The sequence below is a fragment of the Acipenser ruthenus genome, chromosome 34 (assembly GCF_902713425.1).
Source record: "Acipenser ruthenus chromosome 34, fAciRut3.2 maternal haplotype, whole genome shotgun sequence".
Taxonomy (NCBI): domain Eukaryota; kingdom Metazoa; phylum Chordata; class Actinopteri; order Acipenseriformes; family Acipenseridae; genus Acipenser; species Acipenser ruthenus.
The window spans coordinates 10,666,439-10,680,967 of record NC_081222.1 but is presented as its reverse complement, the minus strand read 5'-3'; the positions used below and the strand labels follow the sequence as shown (position 1 = coordinate 10,680,967).

The following is a 14,529-nucleotide window of genomic DNA, read 5'->3' as shown; positions in this document are numbered from 1 at the left end:
TCTTTGTTTTACATAGTCACTTTCTTTTGAGCATATTCTTCGTATTCTTATTCCTAGACCCTTTGGGATTGCCCTTTTAGTGTGTATCGGATGTGCAGAGGACATGTGTAAATACTGGTGCATGTCAGTAGGTTTACAGAAGAGGTCAGTCAGTCTCAATTGAACCTTCTTCAAGTTTTACTATGGTATCTAAAAATTCTATTTCTTTCCTTGTCCATCGAAGGTCCACCTTAATATTACTGTGTATTTCATTTGCCATTTTATGAAACTGGAAAAGAGATTCTTATCCATGTGTCCAAACCTCAAAAATGTCATCTACAAACCGAATGTATTCTAAAGGTTCTCTTTCCGATTTTCTAAGTAATTGTTCTTCCCATTTCCCCATGTATGTACTGGCAAAATGCATTCCTAATTTAGATCCTATTGCTGTACCATCGTTCTGTTTGTAATAATTATCAACAAATGTAAAATAACTGTTTTCTAAAACTATGTTGATGATGTTCAGCACCTCTGCTGTAGGCATTGATTTATCTAGTCTATTATCTAGTGCTTTTTGACAAGCTTCTAAAGTTTCTTTATGAGGGACACTTGGGTACAAGGATTTTACATCCATGCAAAATAAAATTGTATTCTCTGGAAGGTTGTGTTTTATTGATTTGTTTTATTGAAACACAAGCAGTGATTGTTTAAACAGAAAGTTAGTCACTGAACCGCGTAATAGAGCAAAGCACTAAAACTGAGTGGGAGGGTTATTTATTTATTTTTTTAAAACGTTCTGACGGCTCATTGGACAGAAAAACGCATGCTTGTCTACTGTTAAAGTGAGTTCCAGTATCACACTTACAGCATGATTTACAAAAGGGGCGAAATAAGGTCGCAAAGTGATTTCTAAAAGCTGATTTGGGTCACTAAGTATATGGCTGTCACAAAGACGGCCGGAGTGGGTGGCGTCAGACAAGATGCAGGAAATAAACAGACAGAGATGTGGTTTGGTGAAGCTGGGCGCGTGATCGCGCTCAGGATTTAATCAACAGAACAGAAAATAAAAGGTTTTAAACACAAAACAGGACACGGCACTTGCGCCAAAATAAACAGACAAACAAAACGTACTAAACACTTAACAAACGGTGCACGGAGAGACAAACAAACACGGTGAGTACAAACACTTTTAGATTTCACTTTACTTTCCTTTACTTTCCTCCTTCTCCTCACCCGTTCTCCACTCTCGAACACCCAACCCCGACTGAGTGCTACGTGTCTCTATATATACTGTTGTGCTGGGATTCAATTACTAATTAATTATTCACTTGAATCCCAGCACGTGAATTCATTACGTGCAACCCCGTGCTCACATATTACATTTAACCAGCACGTGAAGTGATTTGTGCTCTCCTCGTGCCTAAATACAAATCTACACTTTTTAAATACACGTGAAACACAGACCCGTTTATATCCCGTGTACCAATGACTATACACCAACATTAACACACGCACGCAACATACAACACATAATAAGCACACAGGGGCGGGGCACATTGCCACATATACCCCCCCTTGTGCGCAGCACACATGGCCTCAACGGCCACCTCCCCCCTTAAAAATCCAGCAGTCCAGGCCAAAGTCTCGGGCTGGGAAGGGAGGCTTCCAGGGGCCCACAGGTGGCAATGTTGCCAGTAGCCAGGCTGCTACTGGCCATGCTGTCAGCAGACGTGCTGACAGCTCCCAGACTGACTCCTTCAGCCGGGGCAGTCCTGGCAGCGGAAAGGCTGCTTGGGGGATGGTCTCCTGACCTCCCCTCTTCTTCGTAGCCGGCAGCTCCCTCTTCCGGGGCTCCGGCCACAGTCTCTTCTGCAGCACAAGTGCTGCAGTGGGAGCAGGTCTCCGGACCTCCCCCACGATCTCCGGCAGCGAAACTGCTGCAGTGGGAGCAGGTCTCCGGACCTCCCCCACGATCTCCGGCAGCGAAACTGCTGCAGTGGGAGCAGGTCTCCTGACCTCCCCCACGATCTCCGGCAGCGAAACTGCTGCTGGGGTTGGTGGTCTCAAGACCTCCTCCCCCTTCTTCGTGGCCGACAGCTCCCCTTTCTGGGGCTCCGGCCACCGTACTCCCTGTGGTGGAGGTACGGCAAGCAGAGACAGCTCCTGCTGTTCTGCTTCTGGCAGTGGCGGAGGCAGAGGCAGAGGCAGCTCCTGCTCCTCTGCTCCTGGAAGTGGCAGAGGCAGCTCCTGCTCCTCTGCTCCTGGCGGTGGTGGTGGCGAAGGCAGAGGCAGCTCCTGCTGCTCTGCTCCTTTCGGTGGAGGTGGCTGAGGCAGAGGCAGCTCCTGCTGCTCTGCTCCTGCCGGTGTAGGTGGCGGAGGCAGAGGCAGCTCCGGCTGCTCTGCTCCTGCCGGTGTAGGTGGTGGAGGCAGAGGCAGCTCCGGCTGCTCTGCTCCTGCCGGTGAAGGTGGGAGCAGTGTGTAGTCTCCTGCCGATGGAGGTGGGAGCAGCGTGTAGTCTCCCCCTTTTCCAGGGGACTGGTGCTGCTCTGCCTCTCTTGCAGGGGACTGGTGCGGCTCCGCCCCTATTGCAGGGGACTGGTGCGGCTCTGCCTCTGAAGGGAAAACCAGCAGGCATTCTTCCTCTGCTGGTTGTGCTGGGGAAACCAGCAGGCATTCTTCCTCTGCTGGTTGTGCTGGGGAAACCAGCAGGCATTCTTCCTCTGCTGGTTGTGCTGGGGAAACCAGCAGGCATTCTTGCTCTGCTGGTGAAGGTGGGAACAGCTGCCTCTCAGGCTTCGGATTCCCGCGGTCCCCCCGTCTGGGCGTTGGACGCTCGTGGTCCCCCCCGTCTGGGCGCTGGACGCTCGCGGTCCCCCCCGTCTGGGCGCTGGACGCTCGCGGTCCCCCCCGTCTGGGCGCTGGACGCTCGCGGTCCCCCCCGTCTGGGCGCTGGACGCTCCTCTTCATACTGGGTGGGGCATATGGCTAACGTGTGCCCATAAGCCCCACAGCCAGGGCATAACTCTGCCGCGAGGTTCTTTAAAAAAACCTCCCAGCCATCATCCCCGACCTCCTCCTTTTTGGGCTGTGGACGCACCGACTCCTCCCTTTTGGGCTGTGGACGCTCAGGCTCCTCCCGCTTGGGCTGTGGACGCTCAGGCTCCTCCCGCTTGGGCTGTGGACGCTCAGGCTCCTCCCGCTTGGGCTGTGGACGCTCAGGCTCCTCCCGCTTGGGCTGTGGACGCTCAGGCTCCTCCCGCTTGGGCTGTGGACGCTCAGGCTCCTCCCACTCAGGTACTGGAGAGGGCAGCGACTGCTCCTCTCCCTCTTGCTCACTGGAAGGCATCCCTCCCATGTCTGCAGCTAGGTACCCCAGCACCACCATGGTGAGGTCACGAACGGATGCCGGGTTGTGTTGTTGCTCCCAGTCCTCCCATCGTTTCCCATCTCGCATCTGCAGTGCGTGAATAACCCAGGGGAGGTCACTGGCGAAGTTCCCCTCGGGGTGCACCAGCCAGTCCCATATTTCCCGGGACGGTGGGGAACCCGGTGCCAGTGGGGGTAGAGGGGTGGCTACTGCCCCGTTGTGGCTGTCCTCCTCCCAGCCCGGCATGCAGGATGAGGGCTGCAGCTGTTGTTGTTGCTGCTGCTGCTTCTTGCAGCTCTTTCTTCCCATCCTCGCTTTACTATTTTTTTTTTTAATCCAAAAAATGCGGTTCCTGCTCTGGCCTGAGTCCTGGAGGCGCTGTCGATCCCACGCAGGACACCACGTGTCACAAAGACGGCCGGAGTGGGTGGCGTCAGACCAGAAGCAGGAAATAAACAGACAGAGATGTGGTTTGGTGAAGCTGGGCGCTTGATCGCGCTCAGGATTTAATCAACAGAACAGAAAATAAAAGGTTTTAAACACAAAACAGGACACGGCACTTGCGCCAAAATAAACAGACAAACAAAACGTACTAAACACTTAACAAACGGTGCACGGAGAGACAAACAAACACGGTGAGTACAAACACTTTTAGATTTCACTTTACTTTCCTTTACTTTCCTCCTTCTCCTCACCCGTTCTCCACTCTCGAACACCCAACCCCGACTGAGTGCTACGTGTCTCTATAAATACTGTTGTGCTGGGATTCAATTACTAATTAATTATTCACTTGAATCCCAGCACATGAATTCATTACGTGCAACCCCGTGCTCACATATTACATTTAACCAGCACGTGAAGTGATTTGTGCTCTCCTCGTGCCTAAATACAAATCTACACTTTTTAAATACACGTGAAACACAGACTCGTTTATATCCCGTGTACCAATGACTATACACCAACATTAACACACGCACGCAACATACAACACATAATAAGCACACAGGGGCGGGGCACATTGCCACAATGGCTTTCAAGGGGTTTAGATTAAATGTGTTGTGTACAGTTCTATGGGTGACCTCAGAATCAGAGAACAAGTTCATTCGAGTCACAAGTCTGCGAAACCGGCGATTAACTGCCCCTGAAATACAAGCTCAGCTAAATGCTACTAGAAGTACAGATGTTTCAACATCAACTGTTCAGAGGAGATTGCGTGAAGCTGGCCTAACTGGAAGAATTGCTGCAAAGAAACCATTGTTAAGAGTGCAGAATAAGAGGAAGAGACTTGCCTGGGCCAAAAAACACAGAAACTGGACGTTTGAGGAGTGGAAGTCGGTCTTATGGACCGATGAGTCAAAATTTGAAATATTTGGGTCCAACTGCCGAGTATTTGTAAGACGCAGAGAGGGTGAGCGCATGAGTTCTGCATGTGTGGTTGCCACTGTCAAGCATGGAGGAGGCAGTGTCGTGGTCTGGGGTTGCTTTGCTGTTGACAGAGTTGGTGATCTTTACCAATTCCATGGCAAGCTCAACCAGCATGGCTATCATAGCATACTTCAGAGGCATGCCATTCCATCAGGATTACGGCTAGTTGGGCAGTCCTTCATTCTTCAGCAAGATAATGACCTGAAACACACCTCAAAGTTGTGCAAGAACTATCTGGTGAATAAGGAAAGTGAAGGACAACTCAATCTAATGACCTGGCCTGCCCAGTCTCCAGACCTCAATCCCATAGAACTTGTATGGGACAAACTGGACAGAAGAGTCAAAGCAAAGCTACCCACAAGTGCCCTACATCTCTGGGAATTGCTGCAGAAGAGCTGGAAAGACATGTCGGGTGATTTCCTGCTGAAACTTGTTAACCGAATGCCTCGTGTTTGTGAGGCTGTTATTAAGGCAAAGGGTGGCTATTTTGAGGAATCCAAGATTTAGAGACAATTTTCAATTTTCTTGAACATTGTTTTGATACTCCTTCTGTTTTGTTTTGTATATTGTAACATGTGTTTTCATTTTAAAGTATTTACAGAAACTATATGACGTAAAACATTGTCAATTATGAAAAAAACCTAGTTTCCAGCAAGTGTACTCAAACTTTTGACTGGTACTGTGTATATATATATATATATATATATATATATATATATATATATATATATATATATATATATATATATATATATATTATTCCCGATTGTGGAGCTGCATTTGTGCCATATAAAAATGTATGAAACATCATCCGTGTGTGTGTGTGTGTCTGTCTACCTGTCTGCGGTTATTGTTCTTATACAGTTCTACGGTTCTGCACCATACAGCGCTGTGAACATGGTTTATATTTTCTACACTCTTAAGGATCGTTCATACACTAGTACAGGGTGGTCCGTCAGCCCCATCGACTCATATGTTTTCGTGGGTTGCTTTGAGCACCCTATGAGATATTCGGATACAAATAAGCTCTGTATAAAGCTAATTTGATACAAATCATATGCAAAGTTTGAAATGTACACATTTTTTCAGTGCCAAACAATAATAATGATAAAGTGTCTTCGCATTCAATTAGATAACTAATTTATCCAGGCCAATTTACAATTGTGACGTTATTTTTATTTACATACATTTACTCATTTATACACTTGAGTTTTTTTTTTTTTTTTTTTTTGTACTGGACCAATCTAGGTAAAGTAGCAATGTGTCCCCCACCTGTGATTGAACTCACACCCCTCCAGTAAGAAGCACAGTGCTCTAACCACAACTCCACAGAGGCTGTAAGTGAAGGATCACTAGTGTCTCGTTGTATAACTAAATCTCGGCAGTTTCCGACAAGTTTTTCTAACGTACGAGGAATTATCTCGTATATATTTACATGAAACTTGTACTTTTTATATAGGTATATAAATGTCAATTGCTGCGCATAAATGCATCAGCCAAATCAATTAATATGACATGTAGTTTTCTAGCTTGCTATTTGTTAATTAATTTATACATTTATAATATAAACATGTATTCATTTCCACATTTATTTAAAAATATTTATTTCTGAATGTATTTATTCCTCTATGCATTTGTTTAAATCATTTATTTATTTCTCTGCGATGGGCTGGCGTCCCGTCCAGGGTGTAGTCTAGCCTTCCACCCTGTGTATGCCGGGTTAGGCTCCGGCTCACCGCGACCCTGTAAAGGAGTAAGTGGTTAATAATAATGGATGGATGGATGGATTTATTTATTTCTAACAAATAAATGATTCCTTTTATTTATTTTTAATTAAACGAGGAACTACAATTTATCAGAGATCAGAGTTTTAGACAAGGAAGCTACATGCTATTCTATGGTATCTACCAAACAAACAGGAAACTGGATATTTTCAAACAGGAAATAGTAAATGTCAAGAATCAATCAGCTCTTTCAGGTTTTCAGCGAAAGCTGGTCAGGCATGGATGCAAGCTTAAAAAATTACCACATTTTGACAACTGTGCAGTGGCGCAGCGGGCTAAGCCCATGTGTTCTTCAAAAATGTCATGTTGCAAGTTCAAACCACAGTATTTTTTTTCTTTTTTCTTGTGATATGTGCTGTTTTAAAACATAAATAATTTGTTTAATATAAATGGTGTGGATATCAAACTGCTTGCATTCCCTGGTTTATTTTGCCGTTGACCAACATGTGGAATCACATGACTGGTAGATGTCCAGTTGTTTAGCTTTCCTGTTTGAAAAGTTGCTACACATCCTTAAAAAGTAGATGGAAGAGGAAGAAGGAGAATAACAATTTTACCTTAGTTTGATGACTTATATCTTATTGTGTATAAGAGGTATTTACGTTTTTCTTCACATATGATGTAAGAAAGTTTCAGAATTTTGGTAGTGGTACAGATGGTAATTCTAACTGATTTAGTTTTGCTGCTGCAACACAGTGAAAACAGCAAAACTCCTGGAGCTGTATAGAGACTCTCGGTAGTTTTAAACACGTTTTTCTAACTTGTACGAGGAACTACCATTCTTTTCAATATATTCTTCAAGATTAGCATTGAGGGTAAATGCAAAGTTTGTGTTTTTTTCTTTATAGGAGAGGAGGAATAAAATGGCATGGGTTCAAACCAGACCGTTTAAAGGTAATGTCATTTATATGTACTTCATAAAATAAAAATATATTGAGTGTGTTTTTGGAGTAGCTGGATTCAGCTCTGTAAATGTACCCTTCTTGTCTGGTCAGAATCAAGCCCAAATTCAAGGGCAGATGGAGAGCTGACTCAGAAATAGAAACATCCTGGAGATATAATAATAAAAAAAACAAGAGTCAATTCTGAGGACGTAGGTAATTGACCAATATACATCTCCCTGGCTGAACATAATAGTAATAAGGAAAGTTATTACAATTATTAAGAGGAAAGGTGTGGACAGGAAATTGGCTGTGCTGTAAGAAACTGTTGTAAATGTATATCAATCAGCTATATTTCTTTTTGTTTCTGAATTTTAGTGTATGAACATGGAGGACAAAATACAGAGATCTGTAAACAATTTACAAGGAAGATTGAAGAAAGAGGAAGATATAAAGTATCAGTTTGTATTGACATTCCGAAGCTGTCTTTTCTGTATGTTCATGAAGTTACCCGGGTTTTTCATGACATTAAGAGTGCACTGAATAGTGCTGGAAATATCAGTAAGTATATTAGTCATGTTTATTGAACATCTCTTTAATAATGCTGCAACATACATGACCATACCTGTCACATAGCTGAACTGAAAATGAATGAGAATCTAATATATTACATTTTTTTAAAGCTTGATATCCAAGGCTTTCAAATCCTTGTTATTGCCTCTTATTGACAAATTATTGCAAGAAAGAGGAAGCAACTGAACACTCGTTTATACAGCCACTTTAAATGACCCAACCTCCCCCTGCAGCGAAAATGTAAATTCAATTAAATCTGGCTGGTGCCACTGTTGAGCTGGTACTGAGATGGACTTCAATACACTAGAAATTATCAAGGCACAATAAATAAATCCTATATTAAATGAAATACCCAAGTTAGATACTGCACCTGGATTGATATAAAACTACTTTATTTGCTTCATCATACACTATGCTGGTACAGAGCTTTTAAAAAATAAAATTAAATACTCGTACCTGTAATTTAAATAAACCTTGCTTTACTGTATGTGTCTACCTCTACCATCAATAAAAAACAGGATTTCTGTGGGGCTTGTAATACAGTGAAACTTTCTGGCATACAATATAGATCCATGTCTGGTGGTGGGTAGCCTTCCTCTTTGATGAACTACGCTGTGTGTGCAAGTCCTTTCAAAGCAGAGCTCGCCTTTAGTACCAACGTTGAAAGAAGATAAACAGAAAGATAATGCTTTCTGGGTTACTTTAAACACCCAGTGAATGGCTAAACTTTTAACAGTAAACCTAACCTGCAGATTGTACATATTTAAACTTGACACCACAAATCAGCAAGGAGTGCCTGGCAGGAAAAATATGTCATGAGGAGGCGGTGTGGTCCAGTGGTTAAAGAAAAGGGTTTGTAAGTAGGAGGTCCCTGGTTCAAATCCCACCTCAGCCACTCACTCAGTGTGTGACCCTGAGCAAGTCATTTAACCTCCTTGTGCTCCGTCTTTCGGGTGAGACGTAGTTGTAAGTGACTCTGCAGCTGATGCACAGTTCACACACCCTAGTCTCTGTAAGTCGCCTTGAATAAAGGCGTCTGCTAAATAAACAAATAATAATAATAATTCAGTCAGCACTCGGAGATCCATTACGCAGATACACGTGTCACGTTTTACTGCCCTTGTATTAAGAATAAAATCAATATATATATATATATATATATATATATAAATACTGTGTGTGTGTGTGTGTGTGTATATATATATATATATAATATATATATAAAATGTGTAACAAATTAATGTACTTTCCCATCACACACGATTTCCAACTCCGTCACCAGTTTTCTGATCCAAAGCCCATCTCTTCAGTGTTACAATTAATTAATTATCCATCACAGCCCGCGGTTTTTTTTGTCTTTATTGTGAATTTCCTCCAGTTTCACCTGATGAAAATGCAATCAAAACAAAGCAAACGAGACCAGCGACTGTAATGTAAAAGTTAATCATTAGTTTTAGATACTGTGATGCATTTTCTTTTTTTAAATCTGTGATCTTAATGTGCATTTTCATTTGCAAGTGAACTGTGACATTAGGGACTTATCAAGCACTATATTCTGCAATTTTGAATACTGACTTTGGATACTGTTTTAGTTCTGGAAACTGGTGTTTCTTTGAATCTTTTGCTAAATTGCATTGCCTTTTATGTTTTACGCAGTTCTGTGTATGGGTATTTTAATTTGATTTTACTGTTGGGTCGCTAATGGGGAATTTTATATACTGCTACAATACATACTGGATTTAAAAGTATGTACTGTATTACAGTCCACATGTCGTCTCTTTTGGCAAGTGATATGTTCAGAATCATATTGTTTTGAATTCAAATACTTCTGTTTAAAATATAGTACTGTACCAAGAGAACCAACTACAGTACATCGAAATACTTACTGTATTTTAAAACACAGTCCATTCAGTTATGTATTTGACATTTGTATCAAATTTAACAAATTTCAATGACAGAATCAATGAAAGACCCCTCCTGATGAAGAATAAAACTAACAGGGGGACCGTCTTCAGATAGTTAAAGATTTGAGACAGATTGCTGTAAATATCCTGCCTTGACCCTGCTGAATCAAATCTTCCATGAACGATCCACCATCATCATGAGCCATCTCATGTGTTATGTCAGATATAAGAAAAACAAAGAAAACGACAACAGTGCCAAAGAAAATAAAACGCTACAGTATACGTCTCCCTGTACAGTTCCTCAAACCCAAGACATATTTTTTCCTTCCGTATGGAATGTGTGTGTGTATGTGTGCAGGGCAGGGGGTTGTGGTTACAACGTGCTCACCTACATACATGTCAAATCAGATGAAATAATCAGATATGCTTCACACTCGTTTATCTGTCACTGAAGTCAAAGTGTTATAGGGTCGGATATGTGAGTGCTGACTGTAGAAAACGTGGATGGGTTGTACATTTTTTAAACTAAAAACAAGTTCTGTTTTGTTTTGTTTTTAAGATTCCTATGATGCTGTGGTTGTATTTAGGAAATTAACACCATATGACAAACCAGACTCCAGTGATCTCTACTCCAGAACCCGGCCCTTGGAGATCCCTGATGAGTTACCCATCGTTGTATGCTACTGGTTTGAAAATAACTGTGGGCAACAACTGTGTGACTGTGAGGAAAACGAGAAGTCTGTGAAGAAGCTTGTTCACTTAATAAAAAAGGTGCAAACAGTAAGAAGCTTCAAATATAATGTCATTCTTTTATTGTTTGATTGGTCTGTGTTTAGGAGCTGCTCTGCTGTTCTAGCTGCCTGCAACAGACCTTACATTGTCTGATCTGCTTATTCTATCTTTGGTTAGGTGAGTTTAGATACAAAGGTAATCGGAAAGGGGCTCAGGAGGCTGGGAAATAAAATTATATACAGTGCCTTGCGAAAGTATTCGGCCCCCTTGAACTTTGCGACCTTTTGCCACATTTCAGGCTTCAAACATAAAGATATGAAACTGTAATTTTTTGTGAAGAATCAACAACAAGTGGGACACAATCATGAAGTGGAACGAAATTTATTGGATATTTCAAACTTTTTTAACAAATAAAAAACTGAGAAATTGGGCGTGCAAAATTATTCAGCCCCCTTAAGTTAATACTTTGTAGCGCCACCTTTTGCTGTGATTACAGCTGTAAGTTGCTTGGGGTATGTCTCTATCAGTTTTGCACATCGAGAGACTGAAATTTTTGCCCATTCCTCCTTGCAAAACAGCTCGAGCTCAGTGAGGTTGGATGGAGAGCATTTGTGAACAGCAGTTTTCAGTTCTTTCCACAGATTCTCGATTGGATTCAGGTCTGGACTTTGACTTGGCCATTCTAACACCTGGATATGTTTATTTGTGAACCATTCCATTGTAGATTTTGCTTTATGTTTTGGATCATTGTCTTGTTGGAAGACAAATCTCCGTCCCAGTCTCAGGTCTTCTGCAGACTCCATCAGGTTTTCTTCCAGAATGGTCCTGTATTTGGCTCCATCCATCTTCCCATCAATTTTAACCATCTTCCCTGTCCCTGCTGAAGAAAAGCAGGCCCAAACCATGATGCTGCCACCACCATGTTTGACAGTGGGGATGGTGTGTTCAGGGTGATGAGCTGTGTTGCTTTTACGCCAAACATAACGTTTTGCATTGTTGCCAAAAAGTTCGATTTTGGTTTCATCTGACCAGAGCACCTTCTTCCACATGTTTGGTGTGTCTCCCAGGTGGCTTGTGGCAAACTGTAAACAACACTTTTTATGGATATCTTTAAGAAATGGCTTTCTTCTTGCCACTCTTCCATAAAGGCCAGATTTGTGCAGTATACGACTGATTGTTGTCCTATGGACAGAGTCTCCCACCTCAGCTGTAGATCTCTGCAGTTCATCCAGAGTGATCATGGGCCTCTTGGCTGCATCTCTGATCAGTCTTCTCCTTGTATGAGCTGAAAGTTTAGAGGGACGGCCAGGTCTTGGTAGATTTGCATTGGTCTGATACTCCTTCCATTTCAATATTATCGCTTGCACAGTGCTCCTTGGGATGTTTAAAGCTTGGGAAATCTTTTTGTATCCAAATCCGGCTTTAAACTTCTCCACAACAGTATCTCAGACCTGCCTGGTGTGTTCCTTGTTCTTCATGATGCTCTCTGCGCTTTAAACGGACCTCTGAGACTATCACAGTGCAGGTGCATTTATACGGAGACTTGATTACACACAGGTGGATTCTATTTATCATCATAAGTCATTTAGGTCAACATTGGATCATTCAGAGATCCTCACTGAACTTCTGGAGAGAGTTTGCTGCACTGAAAGTAAAGGGGCTGAATAATTTTGCACGCCCAATTTTTCAGTTTTTTATTTGTTAAAAAAGTTTGAAATATCCAATAAATTTCGTTCCACTTCATGATTGTGTCCCAGTTGTTGTTGATTCTTCACAAAAAATTACAGTTTCATATCTTTATGTTTGAAGCCTGAAATGTGGCAAAAGGTCTCAAAGTTCAAGGGGGCCGAATACTTTCGCAAGGCACTGTATATATATATATATATATATATATATATATATATATATATATATATATATATATATATATATATATAAAAATATTTCAGTTTTTTATTTTTCTTAATATTTCCCAACAGAAAACCAATTTCAAAACGAAAATGAAATTTCAATGTACCATTTGTAATTCAGTAATATGAGAGAATTGGTCAGGGGTCTGCAATGCACTATATATATATATATATATATATATATATATATATACTGTGTGTGTGTGTGTATATATATATATATACTGTGTGTGTGTGTGTATATATATATATATATACTGTGTGTGTGTGTGTATATATATATATATACTTTGTGTGTGTGTGTGTGTATATATATATATAATGCTCATCAGCAGTCACAAAGGTCCTGTTTAAACGCCAGACAGAAAGCAGAGTGACATTTCTTTTATTGACTACTTTCATGTGATCTGGCTGGCTGTTGTACAAGGTAATGTGCACAGATTCTGTCTGCTTTTCTGTAACATGCTAATCAGACACTAGTGCTACAGTATGTAGATCTTCTCTGTAACTGAGCTGCAGTGACTCACTCAATCAAGGTGATGAATACTACACTGGAAATAGAACACATCTAATGTAGAATATCAAGTAATATAATTGTAATTCTCAAGATGAAATGTACAATATGTTTCTGTGAAAACTTCTGTAAGTTAGTGGATGTTATCCTGTATAGTTAAGGATCAGCAGGCTAAAGGAAGTGTCCTGATGGTGTTGAAGACTGAAGAGAAGTTCTCACACAATAAAAGTCCAAAAGCTGTTTTTATTTATTTGAAAAAAATCTTCACAAAATAGAGAGAGCTCCTCATGACCACAGCTGGTGGTTTAAAAGCAAGGGACAGTCAAAACTGTTTACAGGCAAAACAGATGAAAACAAAACAGAACCAAAAAATAAAATTAATAAATGACTAAATAAATAAATGCATAGATCATGCATTCAAACTGGCCTGTAAGAGGAAAAAAAAACTCTAGTAGTCACAGCACCCTTACAGCAGCAGTAGTTCCCAGTCCTATTCCTGTCCATCAATGGGCACACACCCCTGCAAGTCTAAATACCAGGGCAGACACACGCGTGCACACGTTCCTTCTCATGACCGCACTCAGCCCTCAGCCATGCAGCCAACATTACGAGAAGCTGCCACTCAAAAGAAAATGAAACTTAACTTTTAAAACACTGCAGAAAACATTGGACAGTCTTTACCAAAATAGAGCTCTAGCATTTCATATCAATGCTACCCTTTTCCCATGTAATATCCCATGGTCTTCATTTTTGTTAAAACACTCAACTTTTCCCCTTTTTTGTTTCCTTTACAAGGACACGGCCAGCAGGTTCCCCGGCCTCTTCTCAGGGTAAGTACCTTTGGGTTTCACTTGAGCTTTACTAATACTGCTCCAAGTAGAGTCACAGCACCCTACAGCAGCAATAGTGCCCAGTCCTTTATGGTAACAATATTATACCCAACACACCAAATAATATAATTTTGCAAAAGATTCATACTCGTTTTTTTCTTTTGATGTATCTATATTTTTTTAGCTTGTCTAGCAAAGCTTCTTCCACAGGATCTAAACTCTTTCTCTTCTTCCTAGCTGGTGGCCCAACCTGGGACTCAGAGACTTCTGGAACAGGTGCGTAATCTAGCTGACATACAGATGCACTTTCTTTTTTCTTATTTTTAACATATCTGTCGTGTATATACTTCCATTTCTCCCTACAGAAATGGAAGTAAAAAGTTAAAAATTTTCAACTTCATGATTTAATGCACGCGTCTACACCTTGCGCCTCACACATCAAGACGCGCACCAATTATTTTTCGATTGTTCTGTGAGTAGGTTGCACATCCTGGACTATGAATAGCCCTTAATGCTGCTGCTGCTCTGCTGACCTGTGAGTGCAGACTGGGATGAAACATGAAACCTCTCTGGTTGTCTTTTTAGAGTTTTATTAAGAAGAAACAGCATACGAAGTTTATGAACACAAAG

The 14,529-nt window shown here is 41.6% G+C and overlaps 1 protein-coding gene across 1 annotated transcript in view; it reads left to right on the top strand.

Annotated features, from left to right (window-relative positions):
• Positions 1 to 14,529, top strand: part of LOC131705040 (uncharacterized) — a 52,735-nt gene that overhangs the window by 25,670 nt on the left and 12,536 nt on the right. Inside the window, exons 2-6 of the mRNA XM_059007063.1 lie at positions 7,404 to 7,449; positions 7,815 to 7,997; positions 10,473 to 10,684; positions 13,865 to 13,899; positions 14,137 to 14,175. Of these exons, the coding sequence (XP_058863046.1) occupies positions 7,419 to 7,449; positions 7,815 to 7,997; positions 10,473 to 10,684; positions 13,865 to 13,899; positions 14,137 to 14,175 (500 nt within the window). The 5' untranslated portion in view covers positions 7,404 to 7,418. The remainder of the gene's footprint in view (positions 1 to 7,403; positions 7,450 to 7,814; positions 7,998 to 10,472; positions 10,685 to 13,864; positions 13,900 to 14,136; positions 14,176 to 14,529) is intronic.